Source organism: Acipenser ruthenus, chromosome 1 (genome assembly GCF_902713425.1).
Source record: "Acipenser ruthenus chromosome 1, fAciRut3.2 maternal haplotype, whole genome shotgun sequence".
NCBI lineage: Eukaryota > Metazoa > Chordata > Actinopteri > Acipenseriformes > Acipenseridae > Acipenser > Acipenser ruthenus.
Window position 1 is genome coordinate 119,678,988 of NC_081189.1, and position 21,222 is coordinate 119,700,209.

Sequence of the window (21,222 nt, forward strand, 5' to 3'; positions counted from 1 at the left end):
TTCAATTGGTTCATATGGGGTCGAATCAGCTGAGACCTCAGCCCCCTCACTACCATAAATTGAACTTTAAAGGTTATAAAAAAAACAGTTGGATGACCGCGGCGCTGTGGTTGCAGTGTTAATAAACACGATTTTTAAATGAACCTTGCACCCGACTGAAATCCAGTGCGACTTTCTTTGCATTCGATCAGCAATGAAAGTTTGCGGGTTTTTTGCGTCATTTTTTACTTTCACTTTCGTGTGTAAAATTTGTTCAGCGCGGGACGCACAAAGTACAGTGGTTGAAACAAAATGGCCGGTTCCAAACAAGATCTAATGGAAGACGAGTTAACCTGCCCGATCTGCTTGGAGGTTTTCTCCGAACCTAAGATGCTGTACTGCGGCCACAACTTCTGCAGCTCCTGTCTGGAGAACGTGCTGCGAAAGCAGGAGGAAAAAGGGGAGTACTCATGCCCGGAATGCAGCTGGGAGTTTCAAGACAAGCCGACCCCGAAAAGAAACTTTAAGCTGGCCAACATCGTGGAGATGTTTGAGGCCTCGCAGCGGCCCTCTTCTTCTGAGCCGAGAAAGACGCCTGGCTGCGACTTCTGTAGCGCCGCCGCCGAAAAGACCTGCTTAACCTGCGAGATGTCGTTCTGCTCGCAACACCTGAAACCCCACCTGGACAAGCCCGCTTTGCAACTGCATCGCCTGCTCGATCCCTCCGGCGAGCTGACGGGTCTGAAATGCGCGGAGCACGGAGATGTTTTCAAACTGTACTGCAGCGACTGCAGAAAATGCGTCTGCACTCTCTGCGTGGTGGAAGGGGAACACAAGACGCACTGCATTAAATCATTGAAGAATGCGCAACATGATGTGAAGGTGAGCGTTATGAGCGGTTATTAACCTGCTGTAACCCGCATGGTATATGTTTCCTTTCATTCAAGTTCAACATGTAAACCACGGCGGTGTAGTTTACCTAGTTAGGTATTTATTTATATGAATGTTTAATTGACAGTCCAGTTTTAGGTATTTCTTTATATGACTGTTTAATTGACAGTCCAGTTTTAGGTATTTCTTTATATGAATGTTTAATTGACAGTCCAGTTTTAGGTATTTCTTTATATGACTGTTTAATTGACAGTCCAGTTTTAGGTATTTCTTTATATGACTGTTTAATTGACAGTCCAGTTTTAGGTATTTCTTTATAAGAATGTTTAATTGACAGTCCAGTTTTAGGTATTTCTTTATATGAATGTTTAATTGACAGTCCAGTTTTAGGTATTTCTTTATATGAATGTTTAATTGACAGTCCAGTTTTAGGTATTTCTTTATATGAATGTTTAATTGACAGCCCAGTTTTAGGTATTTCTTTATATGAATGTTTAATTGACAGCCCAGTTTGTGGAGCTAGTGATTCCACTGCTGCCAGTAGCTACATAAAACACTTTTTTTAAAATAATAAACCACGCACAAAGTAGAATATAACTGGTAGGATTTTGTTTTTAACTGAACACAATCAATCAATTAGTGATTAACAGGAAAGGATCTAGCCTTGTAGCTTGACGGGTTCACGTAAATTCAAGATACACAAGATTCCCTGTGATCCCACCTCAACAAATGTATAACATACTTTAAGGAAATGTTCCTTTCAGTGCAGTTTGGAACACATTTGCATATAAATTTAAGTAACATACTAAGAGTACAACTACAAGCAATAGTTTGGAGTTATTTAAATATAAAGATAGCTTCTGCCTGTTTTTTTTTTCCGGTCTTTCTCTATAAGCTGAATCCAGCTCTGGTGTACAGGTGTTTTAGTTTGTTGCATCACAGATACGAACTCCATGCCAACTGTTACTGCTGCTTTGTTGGATTCAGTTTTGTACTGAACCCCAGATTTTTAAAGGATTTGTATATAACCTGTCAAGTTTCTCTGCATTTTATTTATTTTACTGTTTTTCAACCAAAACGCATGCAAATATTTACAGTAGGCTCCATCAAATTCTGCAAAGACAAAATGTTTTGTTTAGATCTATTGTGTACTTTTTTTTTTAACGGTGTTAAAACATTTTACAGCTGCTTTTACTCATCTAACATCTTAAGAACATAAGAGAGTTTACAAACGAGAGGAGGCCTTTCAGCCCATCTTGCTCGTTTGGTTGTTAGTAGCTTATTGATCCCAGGATCTCATCAAGCAGCTTCTTGAAGGATCCCAGGGTGTCAGCTTCAACAACATTACTGGGGAGTTGGTTCCAGACCCTCTTGTCCCAGGATGGCTAACTGGAACACTGCTGCAGCAGGGGGATCCTGGAATCATACCCGGATACCTGTGCATTAATACATAAACACATTGCCATGAGCTTTACAGGCTGTATTTAAAAAAAATGTACAGATAACCTCACATCAGCATTTCATTTCAGTTGTTAAACATATTTGTCAATCTTCATGTTTTCATAGTTTCACAAATCAATGGATTTTGCATGTTCAATAGTGTGTTTTTGTTTTGTTTTTTTAATATAGCTTTTAAATCCATAAAATAAGGTAAATGGCAAATTAGGTAGCAACTTAAAATCGAAAGTCATTACATTTTTTACCAGCAAGTTTGTCTTTGAAATGCTTCTAAACAATAAACCTTTTTTTTGACCACAAAGTAGACTCCTAGAAATCATTTTATAAATTGCACAACCCGCTTATTTCTTATCTACCAATAACTTTCCAACTATGGTGGTGGTGTGTTTTTTTTTTTTTTTAATTTTACTAGATTCCTGCATTTAAATGTCAGGTTCACGTGTTAAGAAAGCATCATCACTTACTTGTTAATTTACAAAAAACTTAATACATTAAGCTTAAAAGATTAGTCTTTGCCTTGCCATAGGCTCTCTCTTCAACCACTTCTGGGTTTCTTTATAACTAATAGAAGATCAGCTTCTTCCACAGCTAGCCAATCAGAAGTGATAAGGGTGGGATGTAAACACTTTTAAAATGTTTGTGTGTAGGTGCCAAATTTCTGCAATTCAGTTTTCGGAAACTTGCGTGGCTCTCTGGAAATATACTCAGAGTGTCTTTCTAGCAACAGAACGAACATAGGACAAATAAATACACAAATGATGGTGTCCGAGGAGTCGGACGATGTGAATTGCACACTCCTGTTATACAGTTGCTAATAATACTTTGTTTCCTGTTTGCACAATCACATAATCGGTTCCAGCACAGTGGGCATTGTCTAATTCTGCTTGAATGGTTTATAATAATCTTTTATTTTTTGTAGCGCTTTCCATGTGGTGCATGACACGTACAACAGTCAGAATTAAAAAGTAATAAGAGAAGTTATAATTTAAGTACATACAAATTCCAGTTTAAAGTGTGTGTTCAGTGGTGTTTTAATAATACCAACACTTCCTAGTCCTGAGCCTAGGTGTGTAACTGCAAAATGCCTGATCACCCACAGAGCAGAGCCTGGGTATAGGGACGCTGAACAGTCCAGAGGCTGCAGATCACAAGTTACGCACAGGAATGTAGCGAAGTACAAGGTCTGAAATGTAACTTGGAGCCAGACCATTCAAGGTTTTATATGTCATCCAGGTTTTAAAATCAGTCCTCTTACAGGCAGCCAGTGCGATAATAACAGGTGTTGTACGTTCATGGGTTTCAGGTCTTGTTCAAACTAGCTGCAGAATTCTGTTCATACTGTAGCCTGCAGAGAATGTGTTTTGATGCACCCGCAAGCAAAGCATTGCAGTAATCGAGTCTAGGTGGAGGCGAGCAATGTCAGAGAGATGAGGAAGTGACACCTTGACATTCTGCTCGTGAGACGCAAAGATTAAACGAAGGTCAGAAATGACCCCACGGTTTCTAATTTCAGAGCTAGACCTGCTTTCAATCCCATCAATGACCATGTTAAAGCTGTCAAGTTTATGCAATTGATGTGGCGAGCCAGGCAGCATTACCTCTGTTTTCACAATTCAAATGCAGAAAGTTCTGTTAAATCCACAATTTAATTTCAGCCAAGCCGTGTGGAAGTACAGAAACGGCTACTTTGATGTCCGGTTTAGTTTGTAAATGAGTGTCGTCTGCATAATTTCATTTTAGCAACCATGGCAGTCAGGCTTGATGGAGTTAATTTTACAAGGTCAGTCAAAGGGACCCCCGCAAACTCCGATACAACAGTTGATAAAACAGAACTTGTAGCGAGAGAGAAGTTGATGTCTAATATTGTCGATTTTTAAAAGTTCTAAGAATTTATTGCACTGATCTATAGAACCCGATAGCGAGGGCTTGCAAATTTGGCTGCAACATTAGATTTATTGTTGAAAAAAGATGCCTAGGATTACCACAACCATCCTTTAATAAGATTAGAATAAAAGGATGATATGGCTGTGTTAATCGCATCCCTATAGGAGGATAGATGTTGCCTCCGAGCATGAAAGTTAACATTTAGACCAGTGTCCCTCCATCTGCGTTCACTCGCGCTCCACTGCTTTCATACAGTGTAGCTGATCATTAACGCAATGCAAAAGAGCCGGGCCTGTCTTTGGTTTTAGATCTCTTAACTGCCTCATCTCCAGCATCGTGATTCAGAGCATTGATTAACTATTTTATCATTTTTCTTCTACTTTTAAACATATTGTCCTTGATGCAATTGATCAAAACAGCGCTGTCATTCAAATCATTAAAGTACAAACTATTCATGAATGAATGAAAAGGTGGTGCTCCACAGTCCTTTACATTCATGTAATAGACCCCTTTGTAATTTCATTTACAGAAGGCACTGGGGGAAAATCTTCCGCTGATAGTTGGCAAACTTGAAATCTACAAAAACAGACTGCAGCAACAGCAAGAGGAGGAGTGTCAGTTAAAGGTAAATGATATCTATAAAAACAGACTGCAGCGAGAGGAGGAGTGTCAGTTAAAGGTAAATGATATCTATAAATACAGACTGCAGCAACAGCAAGAGGAGGAGTGTCAGTTAAAGTTAAATGATATCTATAAAAACAGACTGCAGTGAGAGGAGGAGGAGGCGTGTCAGTTAAAGGTAAATGTGTTATTTTATTTACATGGGCTTTAAGACTATGGAGCAATTCTGAATGCTGTATAGAGTTCTGCACTAACGCATTGCACACACTGACATTGTCTCTCTATTTAAGAAACATTTTGAAGGAATCAAACGACGGAAGTCTGGCTGTTTTGAGAAGCTGCAGCTCCATATGCAGGAGTATAAAACTCAGATGGAGGCGGGCATTGCCTGTGCAGAGGATCAAGCCTGCAGGGACATCGAGACCAATATCCAGAGACTGACGCAGGAGCACAGCGACCTGCAAGAGATCCGTACCTGCCTGGAGAACGTGGTGGCAGAAACCGATCCATTCCAGTGTATCCAGGTAAGAGCAGCGGATCTCAAACTGGGGTTCAGGGACCTCCGGGGGTCTACAAAGGGTGCCGGCCGGGATTCTGGAAACGAATGTATTTGTTGTAAAAATTTTTATATATATATATATATATATATATATATATATATATATATATATATATATATATATATGGACTGGTGAGCAGGGTCATAGTGGAAAATTCACTATGGCTATCTGCAGTACATATTTAATATATGAATCAGTCAAGAAAATAAGTGAGGCAAGGTTGGATAGTAAATCTGACTTTATATATTTTGTTTAATTGTAGCTGATGCAGCATAAATAAGAGACAGTGTTTTCATATCGTATATTGGTGTGATTGGCGTCTGGCTTCCTGACTGCTGCATTATCTCTTAGTGTGTTTAGATCTTGGCTGTCATATTTGTTTACATCGTCGAGTTGAATTTGTTTGAATTTCAGAAAGTCAGAAGACAGTGACATTTTTAATCACCATTTTAGTGTTTGGAGCATCTTTCTTTATGTTGTGTGTGTTGGGGTTTTTTTTTTTTTTTTTTTTTTTTTTTTTTTTTTTTTTTTAAATTCATTTTCTGTTAAGTCATGGAATCGCTGTTGAGCAGGTCTTTCGCTTTCAACCATTTTCTCTTGTTGCGAGGAATGCAGGGAAATGCGGTGCGTTCCTTTGACAAGGGGTGGGATGACAGTGATTTGAACCAATCACATGACAGATGGAGACTATTGACCTGTAGTGTAAGGGGTGTTCTGTTACTGTGTGGGTATCTGCTGAGAAACGAGAGAGCTGTTTGATGTTGCAAACGCCGCTCAGGCGTCCAGGTTTTATTAAAGCTCACACTATCATGCAGTTGCAGTAGTATGTGGCCATCACTAGAGTACCAGCAGTGGTAGACCTAGTGTGGAAGGATGTCATATATATATATATATATATATTACAACAATGTACGTGAAACGAAAAATGCAAAACAGAAACGCTGCTCGAAAATAATAGGTGGCGAAGCTTGGGCCGTGCGCTACTCCCACTAAAAGGGAGGTCCCGCACCTTCTCCCTGCACAAACTAACATAAACCCTGGTGCGATTAAAATGCCCTCGATGAATCCCTTTCTAAAGTATCCTACGATCCCGGTTGCACACGCGATGATCAGTGGTGTAGCTCACCCTGGTTCCACACACAGTCATGAGGGATCTTCTCCTTCACCTCCAGTCCTGGAAGGCAATTCCACTCCAGGTTTAACAGGTACAATTATATAGTTGACTTCTTCTTCAGGGTCTGGATGGATGTTTAATTGGTTGAATTAAACAATTTAAAAGAGGGCTGGAACAAAGACCAGGAGCGGAAGGAACAATGGTGGCCACCCCTGGGGTAAATAGTGCAGTTGTTCAGACAGGGTGGAAGTTGGTCAAATGGACTCCAGACAAATAGCATTTATTTTTAAAGAATTTAAGTTTTCCAAATGAATTCATTAACAGTAAGTGCATGAAGCATCTCATATTTTTGTTGGCCAAGAATGTGGAGCAGCCAAATGAGCCGAGACAATGCAATGGTGAGGAGTCGGATTCTGCCAGTGTGTTTACTAGTGCCATGTTTGGACATTGCACATTGTTATACTTGAATCCACAGCACCACACACTCTGCATGTTCTTTAGTGTTACCATCTCTCTCTTCTGCTTGCAGGGGTTCCTCTCTGTGGAAGAAAGGTATGTATTATTGATTTTTTTCTCTAATTTTAGCATGTTGTTTTATATAGGAAATGCAACTGAAGTTGTTAATTGATAGGCGTACCATTCATAGTTCAGCCACTCAGTAAAAGGATTAAAGATTGTGGTTTTTAAAATGAATTTTTCGAATGACAATGTTTATGTGGAATGTACTGTACATATTGCAATAGTTTGTGATGTCGTGTTCAGTGCCGGTAGTCTCCTAGCACACAGCAAAGTCACTGTATTTAAAGAGACCTTCTGTGTGTCATGCAGAGTAGATAAGGCAGTACAGGAACAGCATGGAGAGCTGGGAGCGACACCGCTTGAAAAGAACAACCCCCTCCGAGACTGTGAACTGAAGTTTGAGAAGTTCAGAAGTGAAATTGAGAAACTGCACCAGATTCTGCAAAGTGTGAAACTCAGGATACAAGGTGAGCTTGCTGCACATCACTGGAGAGACTTCTCAGAGATTCACACTGACCCACTGCAACATTAAAACAACACTAACCAGCTTTGAAAACGTGTTTTATTAACTCTCAGCAGCTAGTAACATTGGGCCCTCTTCACAAAACTTCAAGGATTGTAGAGAGAATGTTGTGGGGAAGGACTGATTAAATCAAATTTGCAGTTTTGAAACACTTTTCAACTGTTTAAGACGACACTTTCTAAACACTACCTGACAAACATACCTTAAAACAGTTTTTGTTAGTTTTGTGAATGATTCATTGATGAAAATAAATAACTGTGTGTGACCCTGAGCAAGTCACTTAGCCTTCTTGTGCTCCGTCCTTTGGATGAGGTGCAAAACCGAGGTCCTATTGTAAGGGATTGCAGCAGTCAGTGATGCTTAGTTCACACCCTAATCCCTGTAAGGCGCTTTGGAGAAATGACTAATTAATAGTGGATGGTCAGTTTGCACCCAGCCTCTGAACTGGCAGTGTTGTGTAATGCACTGCAGTTACAGATTCTGTCCCGTCTAAGATGAGGTTAAAAGTTCTATAAAGCACAAATGCAGACGAGCCCTTTGCATAATAGTTAAGACATCTTGATTCCACTGTTCAAGCTTAGAGAATGTTTGTTTAGAAATACTCATCAGAAGAGTCCTTAAACATTCCTGAAAGTACATACACGTTTTAATAGGGCCCATCGTCACTGTTCCCTCTTTTCTTGTGCTGAAGATCTTTTTATTTTTTTATATATACTTTAGATTGGTACAGTTTTTTTCAGGCACACACACAGTAGATTCCGCTTATTAGCAAGCTCTCGGTTCCCAGCAAAAAGTTATTAACCGAGTGTTTATAAAGCGAAAAGCCACATTTTCAAGTGTATGTATCTGGAAAATCAATGTATGCTGTAGTTGTAGAAACAGAGCACTGAAATACATGTCTTGGTTCATTACAGTGTTAAAGAAAACACGAAAAACACCAAATATCAGAACAAACAACTGTTGACTAATATTACACAGATGTGTAAATAAAAAAAGTATACACAGTACTGTATTGTACACATAGTACTACAACAACGTACTATCAATATCCTTACCAAGTAAACAGACTTGGTATACAGGACTTGCATTTAATACAGAAGCATCATTTTAAAAGAAGTAGCTGTCCAATGCTTTGGTTTTTTTTTTACGATTTGCCTCCTCCAGCTGTAAATCGCTCTCAATTTTGCGTGCAGCTTTGTAGCCAATTTCAAAATGCGGGATACAACAGATTTTGAGATGCCAAACTTCTCTGCTACCCGTACTTGTTCAGCACGGGGTTCGGTTAGTGCCTCCAGAATCTGAACTGTATCGGCTATAGAAAGGTCTATACGTTTTGATGGTGATCACAGACGGCAATCGGACTCAAATGTACAGCTGTGTTCTGAAAGCTGATGCATAAATAGACACGGTGATGCGTGCGCGTGATGTTTTCATGTGCCACAGCCTTAGAAATTGTAAAGTTGTACTGTACTTTTAAATCAGGATACAGGTTTTTCAAGAGTGGTGCTGTAGATAAAAAGGGTTTCTCCCTGATATTGAATAACTTCCTGTGCTGTAGAAACTTTTACTTCTACAGCGCTGTCTTAATGGTTGTAATTTGGTCCATTTCCTATCAACTTCTGGGTCTTTCCATGGTTTTTCTAGAGTAATACTTCTCAATTTACAAGTAGCAGGCATCTTTAATTCTGACCATATTGTTAGCATTAGCTCTTACACATGTTCCATCCTCTAGAAGAAAATGAACTCCAAAAAATATTTACCATTTAGCAGGATCAGTCTCAATGGTTTCATTCCTAGCTAACCTTTATGTAACTCCCTGAGTTCCTTGTAGTTACATCCACAGGGGGCATACATAAAGTGCCACCCATAAAGGGAACCCATGCATACTCACCAAACACTCAATCATGAATTCAAAGGTAAAGCTTACAAGAAGGTTAGAAGCCAATTTGACCGATGCGTCGTCTAGTGCTGTCAGTATAGCAAATGTATCCATTATTGTTTTAGAAGGCGTTTGAGCTGAACTGCTTGTCTTTAATGTCTCAATATTGCAGGGTTATGTATTCTTTCAACAGGTTTCCAGGAACTGACATTCGACCCCAACACAGCTTCTCCCAAACTGATGCTGTCTGAGGATCGCAGGACAGTGAGGGGTACTAAAGAGAGCCAGCCTCGGCCTGATCACCCAGAGAGGTTTGACTATCACCCCCAGGTGCTGTGCACTCAGAGATTCACCTCTGGGTGCCACTGCTGGGAGGTGGAGGTGGTGGAGTCTGGGAACTGGGCAGTCGGGCTGGCTAATAAGACCATGCCGAGGAAAGGCTGGGATAACGCCGCCCTTCTGGGCTACAACGCTGACTCCTGGTGTGTGTACAGTGTCTTCAGCAGTGTGGCTGTGTGGCACAACAACCAGAGGGAGGTGCCACTGCACACTGCCGCCCCGCGGAGAGTCAGGCTGCTGCTGGACTATGACTCTGGGGAGCTGTCCTTTTACCACATGGCCACCTCTCCCATACTCTTATACAGGTTCACAACCAAGTTCACGCAGGTCGTCTGCCCTGCATTTTGGGCTGGACCGGGGACAAAACTAACTCTTCATGAAGGCTCTGATCTTTGAATGCAAGTAGTTCACAGACTGAGAGATGGGTTAGTAGGATCTGTCTGCCATTCGTAAACATTTGAAATGTCACAAAGGCGTTTTAATGCTAAATCATTTTTCCATGTAACTTTTTGCAGTGCAATTGTTATTGTTAAAAAATCGATACCAATTGTAAAGGAACGCTACCTTCCTACATATTCTGGAGTAATCATCTGCTGTATTAACATTTGCTGCATTGCGTCCAACACACTGATCAGCAAGATCAAGCATGTTGACATCCGTGCATTTTTAATATATATAATAATGAATTCAATCTTTTTGTTGTGATAGGGCATGGTAGTTTGCATATTTATTTCGGTATGATATCTAATGATTTTTAGTGCTGCTAAATATTTCGGCAGTGAATCAAATCCCTTGCCTTGTATTTTGCTACGAATTCATAAGGCATGTTTTATTTTGAGCTGTGGGTCCATAAATATCATCAAAGACAATCAGAACTGTAACAGAAAACAAAACAACTTTTCACAGAAGATGAATGTATAGACTCCCAAGTATGTTAAACTAAAATACATGAACATATATATTTGAATTGTTTGTTCAGTGTTTGCTTTTATAGAAAACATCATTGCGTATTTTATAGCAAAGTGTTTAATGTAAAATATATTTCTTTCTATAGTGTGCCAGTTTCCTCCCCGTTTTCCAATATTGAACAGCAATGATGTCTTTGCCACGTACATTACAGGTATACAGAGGTATGCTGTGCGTTTCAATGAGATGCAGGCCATGCTTACCAGTCAGCAATGTGCAACAGGATCACCCAGGCGGTGACCAATGCGTCAGTATGGGAAGCCCACCATTCATAAGTCATGTGTTTCATGATAACAGTATTATTTAAACAAGTGCTCTCCCTTTATAACCCTGTAGACAGGAGCCATTGGAGAATACAAGTGCTTGTATAACAGCATTGTGGCGAATGGGAGCCAAGCCCATGCTGCCTTGTACATGGATCAGTGATATTAGTAGTGTTGCATGTAATATTCGAATTGACTGTAGCAGTGCCACAGCCGTTTATCTGGAGATTGTGGGGCAGCTTTGGGGCTTTGCACTTCTGTCACTTCTCATTGGTATTGTGCTCAGTGATGGCTCGTGGACACACACAGGTTTAGAAGATGATACCATGCATTTCACACTATTGACCATTGAATTGTGTACAAGCTCTCTCTTTATCTCCCTTTCCTGAGTGTACCTGTTGTATGCAGGTGCAGTGTAGGAAGGGATCATTGTCACATGATTTGATCAGTTTAATGCAGGCAGTAAAGATTCTGAGACACGCTCAGAGACAGGTAAACAGGCAATGACTCACACAGCCTTTTCCTTTGACTTTTCTGTGATACAATCCCTCTCCCACAATATAGGAGCATTAGTCATTGTATATGTTTATAACAACTACATTACTGCATATCCACCACAAGGTGTCACCTTATTCCAAATTCTCCATTCATAAAACTTCACAGTAAGATTAATATGTTCTTTATAATATGAAATACATTTTTTCCCCATAATACACAAGACCATTTCACCAATAAAAAGCTTATTTTGTTATTCAAGTCTAGAGAATGAAACCATTCATCCAAGAGCTCTTGCTTATCTCAGTTTCACAGCTGCGAGTGCCTGTATATTCAGCACAGGGGGGCTCAAGAGGCTATAACTCAACAAGTGAAGAGATCCCAGTGCAATTCCTATCCCCCTCACTAGAGGGAGCCATTACAGCAGCATTCTTTACTTTGTGTGTATGAGTGTGCGAGTGCCTGTATATTCAGCACAGAGGGGCTCAAGAGGCTATAACTGAACAAGTGAAGAGATCCCAGTGCAATTCCTATCCCCCTCACTAGAGGGAGCCATTACAGCAGCATTCTTTACCTTGTGTGTATGAGTGTGCGAGTGCCCGCTGTCCCAAGGAAGACAATTTGCATAGAAAAGACACTTTGCATTGGCAGCACATGCTTCAGTGCTCTGGGAGTGTTTATAGCCCTGTGAGTTTAACACTTCATGATTGAGAGCTGCCCTTCATGTCAACACAATCTGAAACAACAATGAGTTTTATAATTCACTTCATCTGCTCGCTGATAATCTTCACTCACGGTAAGAGATCATTTACTAACAGGGCTACATTATAAAGAAAGGGAGTAATTAATGTGGATTCTCAAAGAAGCTCTAAATAGTAAACAACCAACTTTATGGCTTTGAGTATTTAATGCAAAATAAAACTTTTTAAATGTATTCTGAAATGCTTTTTATACAATGACTATTTTGAAATAAGCGTAATTACAGAATTGTATTATTTTAATTGCTCTTTTAGATTCCAGTGGACAGACTTTGACTCAGTCTCCATCAGCTAAATCTGTTCTCCCTGGAGATACTGTCACTATCAACTGCAAAGCCAGCAGCTCTGTAGGCAGCTCCCTAGCCTGGTACCTGCAGACACCTGGAGAAGCTCCTAAACTCCTGATCTATGCTGCAAGTACCCTTCAATCTGGGATCCCAGCTCGTTTCAGTGGCAGTGGATCTGGGACTGACTTCACTCTGACCATCAGCGGTGTCCAGGCTGAAGATGCAGGAGATTACTACTGTCAGCAGTATAGCAGCTCCTCTCACACAGTAATACATGTCCGTACAAAAACCTCCCTCAGCTTGACTGCACAGCGACTGCACTGCTGCAGCTGGACCTACTGCAGGTGCTGAGGGGGAAGGCAGTGACAGTTGCTCAAGGACTGGAATAGAAAAAAAGAACTTCATAAAACCATGACACCCAGGAAGAGTTATGTATATTTATTTTAAAATTAGACGCTTGCATATTTAAAATCACCATTACATACCATACATGCTAAACCTGCTCCCCAGTCCATTATTAACATATAAGTAATAAACACCCTTTGTTCCAATATGAGTGAGAGTTCAACACGACTCTGAAATACCTGGGAGTGATTGCAGCTCCCACAAGGTGCGCTGGACACTCACAGTGCCAGGGTGTGGCAGGGCGACTCAGTTAAACAATCTGAATACATTTAACACGTCCAGAATACACCGACCCCAAGTTATCAAAAGACAAGTCACTAAAGAGATGCATACAATGCAATACAATACAATACAATGCAATGCAATGCAATGCAATACAAACCAATACAATGCAATTTACATTTATATTGCACTTTTCATCACAAAGATCCCAAAGTGCTTCACACAGAAAAAGAGCAAATAAACTATTCAATTAAAAACAGACTAATACAAAAGGTAAAAAAATTGAAATGAAAATGTGGCTTTAATTGTACAATTTGAAATTCTAACATAAGCTAGTTGGTAAAAATAGAACTAAAAAGACTAGTTAAACTGGATGTTAAGGGCTCGCGAGTGGCTCATCCGGTAAAGGCCCTCTGTGTGGAGTGCAGGATGCGCCCTATAACCTGGATGTCACCAGTTCAAGTCCAGGATATTCCACTGCCAGCCGTGGATGGGAGTTCCCAGTGGGTGGTGCACAGTTAGCTGACAGCTACCCTGGGTGGGGAGGGCTTAGGTTGGACAGGGTGTCCTCAGCGCACACCAGTGACCCCTGTAGACTGGCCGGGCACCTGCAGGCCTGCCTGCAAGCGGCCTCTCTGAGGTAGATGCATGGCAGGCCTGCAGAGTGTAAAGAAGCCGAGACACATTTCGGAGGACACCTGTCCATCTTCGTCTGTCCCAAGTCAGTGCAGGGCTGGCAGCCGTGAGCCAGGCTTAAAACTGGGCATTTCAAACTGGAGAGACAATAGGGCAAAAAACAATTGGTGATTCCAAATCTGAAAAAAATAAAAAAATGGAATTTAAAATGAAAGAAAATGCTGTTTTCGTTGTAAAAAACATAAAACCAAGATTAGGAAAAGCTATTTTGTAAAAAAGGTTTTCAATCTTGATTTAAAAAGCAGTAAGAGTCCCAGCTTCCCTGACAGAAGAAGGCAGAGCATTCCACAATGTAGCATCTTTGTCTATTATTATGTTTATTACCCCTTTCTTTGTTCATTACCTTTTAAAACCTTTTCACTGCACAGATTCTTCTATTGAGGCAGAGGAGTCTGGAGAGAGTGTGGGATCAATAATAATGTGGCAGGAGACAGTCATAAAGGAGCACATTATATTGTTTTAAAACATAAAGAAAAAGTGTTTTGCGATTGCCTTAGGAGTGTGCGAACGTTGCTAAATAGAGCCCTAGAAGGGTTTGAAAATTGTATTTTCTTAATGGTCCAGTCCTCCACTATTCTGCAATTGATGCAACACAATATAATAAAAAAACATTAACATAATAGTGAAAGAGTGGACCACGAAGAAAACACAACTTTCAAACCACATGAAAATCACAAAGCAACACATATTAACATATTATCACAATCAAACAATTACATGTATCAATATGTGCAAATCACACAAGCCAGGGAGAGAACCTCCCTCTACTTGTAATTCCAACGCCAACTCAAGTGAACAATTTAACACAGCTCTACAAGCTACAGACTAGTGATGAACAAAACAAGCAGAGGCTTTCACGCCAATGCTTTTAATAGCACCAAGATTACACTTTCCATTACATTAGACATGTTCAACTTTAGTTAGCTATGCAGGAATTAGCAGCAGAACAAGCTGTGCAGAGTAGACTAGCAGCAGTCTAAGAATCATTATAGATCATAATATTAAAATCAAGAAACAATTCAAAGAAAAGCTGTGAAAATGCAAGAATGTGGGCAGGGTAACAGTTACAATATAGCAAGCTCTAATTCCAGCAATGGGGATCACAGGAGACACCAGGAGAGTAGGGGGTAGGTTACCAACAGAGCACACAGTGACAACATAAACTACTGACAACATAAACTTACAACACACAATAACAAGCTCCAACGCAGCTTCTTAAATACAAGCACATATTTAAAACGTGAATATGAAAATGTGCACTGCATCAATTAACATCTTTTAATTCAGTGTTTTGAAGTTCTAGATAAATAGATATTAGGACAACTGACTCTAAAGTGCTGGCAGCACTAACCTCCCAATCATGGACTCACAGCGGAGTTCACGGTTCAGCTCTGATATAGCTATTTCTAACAGGATTTGCATGAAGGAAGGTTCTTTGCATATCTGTGCATGCTTCATTGCTCAAACCTTTTTAACTGAAGACACACATTATTGTTCAATCACTGTTGAGACCATTCAGAGCTCCTGAAACACACAAGAAAATGATGTCCTTGTTTCTCCTGGTTGGGACGCTTCTCATCATCTTTGCCCAGGGTAAGAGTGAAAGTGGAGATTTTAAACACACAGCAATGCATTGTTTACTGGGGGCAATTCATTTTGATTTTATAAACAACCAATCAATAAGAGTTGTACTTTTGTTATGTTTTGTAATTATATTTAAAGTGTTGTCATGTATAAGAATATAAATTGCATTTCCACATTAAAAATGATTGACTCCACCTTTTTCTTTTTGTTCCTCAGTCTCCAGTGGGCAGATCACTATGACTCAGACTCCTTCAGCGCTCTCTGCTCTCCCAGGAGAAAGAGTCACTATCAACTGCAAAGCCAGCAGCTCTGTTAGCAGTAGTAGTACAAGCTACCTAGCCTGGTACCTGCAGACACCTGGAGAAGCTCCTAAACTCCTGATCTATAGTGCAAGCACTCTTCAATCTGGGATCCCAGCTCGATTCAGTGGCAGTGGATCTGGGACTGACTTCACTCTGACCATCAGCGGTGTCCAGGCTGAAGATGCAGGAGATTACTACTGTCAGCAGGGTAGAAGCACCCCTCTCACACAGTGATACATGTCCGTACAAAAACCTCCCTCAGCTCTACAGGAACTGCTCTGGTTCATAAACAGAACCCACAGGGGGCTGAGGCGGATACCAGCTGCAGAGCTGCAGGCTTGTCAAACCGGTATGCTTTTGATTTTATTATAATAGGAGTGAGTACTGAACCTGACACTGAAACACATAGTGGTGATTACCCTGTTGCCAGGCTTGATCCTACCATGGTTTTTGAGATTTTACCAAGGCTTTTGACACAGTGGACTGCTGGTGCTGGAGTTGGTTATTCATCCTCTTCTCAATGCTTTGGGTCACACTCACATGGTAGAACCCAGTCTGTAACTTTGTCACTGGTCATATCAAATGCACTGCCCATAAACCTTAGTGTCCCACTGGCTTCTATTGTGGGTCCTCTTGTATTCTCATGTTTTGGGGGCTTTTAAAACATGCTGTCAAGCTATTTCTGATTCGTCTTGGCTTATTTGACACATTTCACTAATTATTATATGTAAATATAATCATATTCCCCAGTATCTTTTATGCAACAATATGTTCAAAAACTTTTTTAAATTTAAAATTTTGTTGTAACATGTTTTTTAAACTTGTATTTTAAAAATAAGAAAAATAATGAATAACTGATCTTTATTAACAGTATTTTCTATATCGTAGCAGATAATGTTCTAGAGTTTGAAGAGGTGTAAATGTATCACAATTTCCATTTTCATGTAAATTAATACATTTTAATATTTTATTCAGAGCACAATGACCACCAATTATTTTGTTGTTTCTCTTTTATTGAATTCATCGGTCTGGTCTATATTTTATTAGCCTTGATTCCTCTTTGAACCTGAATCCATCTAACCCCCCCAGCCTGGGCTCTCTGCAGCATCATATGAACCTGAATCCTTCTAACCCCCCAGCCTGGGCGCTCTGCAGCTTCATATCAACCTGAATCCTTCTAACCCCCTGTGGCAAAGTGCCCCCCCTGTGTATGTTATGTTACGTGTTGTGTGTAAATGTTGGTGTATAGGCATTGGTACACGGGATATAAGCGGTCTGTGTTTCACGTGTGTGTAAATTGTATATTTGTATTTAGGCACGGGGATGGCACATCACATCACGTGCAAGTAAAAAGTAATATGTGAGCACGGGGAATTGCACTTTAATTAATTCACGTGCAGTTGTACCGAGATTACAATTGAATGATTGACTAGCAATCGAATCTCGGTACAACTGCATAAAAGCTGCATGTTTTCACTCACTGGGGGTTGGTGTTCGGTGAGTGGAGAACGGGTTAGGAGACGGAGGGTATTATAAAGTAAAATAATAGTAAAAGAAGCTCACCGTGTTTGTCTGTGTAGTTCGTTTTGTTTGTCTGTTTATTTTGGCTCAAGTGCCGTGTCCTGTTTTGTGTTCTGTTTGTTAAACCTTTTTATTTATTTGTTATTAAACGCTGAGTGCAACCATCGCACTCAGTTTCTCTCATCATCACCGTCTGTCTGTGTGTTTCTCTCTCTGGTCTGAGTTCCTCCCTGCAGCCGTCTTTGTCACACGTGGTGTCAGAAGTGGGATAACAGCGCCTCCAGGGCTCAGGCCAGAGCGGGAACCGCAGTTTTTTTTGTGGAAAAAAAAAAAAAAAAAAAAAAAAAAAAAATGGAAGGCTGGAACTGGAGAGACGGCTGCAGTGAGCTGGAGGATCTCCTCGGCAGGTTGGAGGACCAAGGTTGGTGCCTTGCCTGCGGGGTGTATGGGCACACGGTGGCTGTCTGCCCCTTCCAGGAAGAGGAGGAGGAACCAGCCCAAAGGAGGAAGGTGAGCAGAAGGAGGCAGAGAGGGGGAAAAGTGAGGAGGAAGCAGAGGGAGCCAAGGTGGTGCACCATGTGCATTGCTTATGGGCATGAGGACGAGGACTGCCCAGAGCAGGAGCCAGGGGAGGAGGAGCCCGAACGTCCTGCGCCTGAGTGGGAGGAGCCCGAACGTCCTGCGCCTGAGTGGGAGGAGCCCGAACGTCCACAGCCCGAGTGGGAGGAGCCCGAACGTCCTGCGCCTGAGTGGGAGGAGCCCGAACGTCCTGCGCCTGAGTGGGAGGAGCCCGAACGTCCTGCGCCTGAGTGGGAGGAGCCCGAACGTCCTGCGCCTGAGTGGGAGGAGCCCGAACGTCCTGCGCCTGAGTGGGAGGAGCCCGAACGTCCACAGCCCGAGTGGGAGGAGCCCGAACGTCCACAGCCCGAGTGGGAGGAGCCCGAACGTCCACAGCCCGAGTGGGAGGAGCCGGTGCGTCCACGTCCCAAGAGGGAGGAGTCGGTGCGTCCACGTCCCAAGAGGGAGGAGTCGGTGCGTCCACGGCCCAAAAGGGAGGAGTCGGTGCGTCCACGGCCCGAGAGGGAGGAGTCGGTGTGTCCACGGCCCGAGAGGGAGGAGTCGGTGCGTCCACGGCCCGAGAGGGAGGAGTCGGTGCGTCCTGTGTCCGGAGGGGAGGAGCTGAAGGCCCAAACCCCTATTTTTTTTTGGGAGGGACGAGGGCGTGAAGCTCAGGCTCCACAGCAGCCGCTGTTTTTGCTGCTGAAGGGAGCCCAGCGGAGACGCCCGCCACCAGCTCTACCCCCGCTGTCGGAGGAGCCGGCAGCGCCACCAGCCCTACCCCCGCTGTCGGAGGAGCCGGCAGCGCCATCACCACCACCCGAGGGAGAGGAGCAGGAGCTGCCTCTGCCTCCACCACCACCCGAGGGAGAGGAGCAGGAGCTGCCTCTGCCTCCACCACCCAAGGGAGAGGAGCAGGAGCTGCCTCTGCCTCCACCACCACCCGAGGGAGAGGAGCAGGAGCTGCCTCTGCCTCCACCACCCGAGGGAGAGGAGCAGGAGCTGCCTCTGCCTCCACCACCTGAGGGAGAGGAGCAGGAGCTGCCTCTGCCTCCACCACCACCACCCGAGGGAGAGGAGCAGGAGCTGCCTCTGCCTCCACCACCACCCGAGGGAGAGGAGCAGGAGCTGCCTCTGCCTCCACCACCACCACCCGAGGGAGAGGAGCAGGAGCTGCCTCTGCTTCCACCACCCGAGGGAGAGGAGCAGGAGCTGCCACTGCCTCCACCACCACCACCACCCGAGGGAGAGGAGCAGGAGCTGCCTCTGCCTCCACCTCCCGAGGGTCCGCTGCTGCTGCCGTCGCCTGAGGTCGCCGGGGCCTCTGCTTTGCCTCGGGTCGCTACACTGTGGCCGGAGCTCCATGAAGGGGAGCTGCCGGCCATAAAGAAAGAGGGGGAGGTCAGGAGACCAGCTGCACTTTCGCGGCAGCAGATAGTGTGGCTGAAGCCCCGGAAGAGGGAGCTGCCAGCCACGAACAATTGGGGGGTGCCAGACATTCCACCATGGCCACCCCCAGAAACAACTTGCTTCCCCCTCTTCCGGGACTTTGGGACTGAGGGGGGAGGTGGCCATTGAGGCCATGTGTGCGTTGCACAAGGGGGGGTATATGTGGCAAAGTGCCCCCCCTGTGTATGTTATGTTACGTGTTGTGTGTAAATGTTGGTGTATAGGCATTGGTACACGGGATATAAGCGGTCTGTGTTTCACGTGTGTGTAAATTGTATATTTGTATTTAGGCACGGGGATGGCACATCACATCACGTGCAAGTAAAAAGTAATATGTGAGCACGGGGAATTGCACTTTAATTAATTCACGTGCAGTTGTACCGAGATTACAATTGAATGATTGACTAGCAATCGAATCTCGGTACAACTGCATAAAAGCTGCATGTTTTCACTCACTGGGGGTTGGTGTTCGGTGAGTGGAGAACGGGTTAGGAGACGGAGGGTATTATAAAGTAAAATAATAGTAAAAGAAGCTCACCGTGTTTGTCTGTGTAGTTCGTTTTGTTTGTCTGTTTATTTTGGCTCAAGTGCCGTGTCCTGTTTTGTGTTCTGTTTGTTAAACCTTTTTATTTATTTGTTATTAAACGCTGAGTGCAACCATCGCACTCAGTTTCTCTCATCATCACCGTCTGTCTGTGTGTTTCTCTCTCTGGTCTGAGTTCCTCCCTGCAGCCGTCTTTGTCACACCCCCCCAGCCTGGGCTCTCTGCAGCTTCATATGAACCTGAATCCATCTAACCCCCCAGCCTGGACGCTCTGCAGCTTCATATGAACCTGAATCCATCTAACCCCCCAGCCTGGGCGCTCTGCAGCTTCATATGAACCTGAATCCATCTAACCCCCCAGCCTGGACGCCCTGCAGCTTCATATGAACCTGAATCCATCTAACCCCCCCAGCCTGGGCGCTCTGCATCTTCATATGAACCTGAATCCATCTAACCCCCCAGCCTGGGCTCTCTGCAGCTTCATATGAACCTGAATCCATCTAACCCCCCCAGCCTGGGCGCCCTGCAGCTTCATATGAACCTGAATCCATCTAACCCCCCCAGCCTGGGCGCTCTGCATCTTCATATGAACCTGAATCCATCTAACCCCCCAGCCTGGGCTCTCTGCAGCTTCATATGAACCTGAATCCATCTAACCCCCCCAGCCTGGGCGCTCTGCAGCTTCATATGAACCTGAATCCATCTAACCCCCCCAACCTGGGCGCTCTGCAGCTTCATATGAACCTGAATCCATCTAACCCCCCCAGCCTGGGCGCTCTGCAGCTTCATATGAACCTGAATCCATCTAACCCCCCCAACCTGGGCGCTCTGCAGCTTCATATGAACCTGAATCCATCTAACCCCCCCAGCCTGGGCGCCCTGCAGCTTCATATGAACCTGAATCCATCTAACCCCCCAGCCTGGGCGCTCTGCAGCTTCATATGAACCTGAATCCATCTAACCCCCCAGCCTGGGCGCTCTGCAGCTTCATATGAACCTGAATCCATCTAACCCCCCCAGCCTGGGCGCCCTGCAGCTTCATATGAACCTGAATCCATCTAACCCCCCCAGCCTGGGCGCTCTGCAGCTTCATATGAACCTGAATCCATCTAACCCCCCCAGCCTGGGCGCCCTGCAGCTTCATATGAACCTGAATCCATCTAACCCCCCAGCCTGGGCGCTCTGCAGCTTCATATGAACCTGAATCCATCTAACCCCCCCAGCCTGGGCGCCCTGCAGCTTCATATGAACCTGAATCCATCTAACCCCCCCAACCTGGGCGCTCTGCAGCTTCATATGAACCTGAATCCATCTAACCCCCCCAGCCTGGGCGCTCTGCAGCTTCATATGAACCTGAATCCATCTAACCCCCCAGCCTGGGCGCTCTGCAGCTTCATATGAACCT

At 43.5% G+C, this 21,222-nt stretch overlaps 1 protein-coding gene and 1 gene segment (V, D, J or C); both read left to right on the forward strand.

Moving 5' to 3' along the window:
• On the forward strand, positions 1-10,820 carry LOC117420571 (E3 ubiquitin/ISG15 ligase TRIM25-like). The gene is made up of 6 exons (XM_034034046.3): positions 1-861; positions 4,742-4,837; positions 5,124-5,357; positions 7,037-7,059; positions 7,336-7,493; positions 9,622-10,820. Exons 1-6 carry the CDS (start codon positions 292-294, stop codon positions 10,161-10,163), a joined length of 1,623 nt encoding a protein of 540 aa, XP_033889937.3. The 5' UTR covers positions 1-291; the 3' UTR covers positions 10,164-10,820.
• Positions 10,821-15,336: 4,516 nt separating this feature from the next.
• LOC131740091 (immunoglobulin kappa variable 1-39-like) lies at positions 15,337-16,678 on the forward strand. The segment is given in 2 exon segments: positions 15,337-15,452; positions 15,660-16,678. Coding segments are annotated over 2 exon segments (372 nt in total).
• The last annotated feature ends 4,544 nt before the right edge of the window (positions 16,679-21,222 follow it).

Coding starts and splice junctions, on each gene's coding strand:
- LOC117420571 (XM_034034046.3), top strand. CDS start 292: ATGGCCGGTTCCAAACAAGATCTAATGGAAGACGAGTTAACCTGCCCG. Junction 4,838..5,123: donor AGGAGGAGTGTCAGTTAAAG/GTAAATGATATC, acceptor TCTCTATTTAAG/AAACATTTTGAAGGAATCAA. Junction 7,494..9,621: donor TGTGAAACTCAGGATACAAG/GTGAGCTTGCTG, acceptor TTCTTTCAACAG/GTTTCCAGGAACTGACATTC.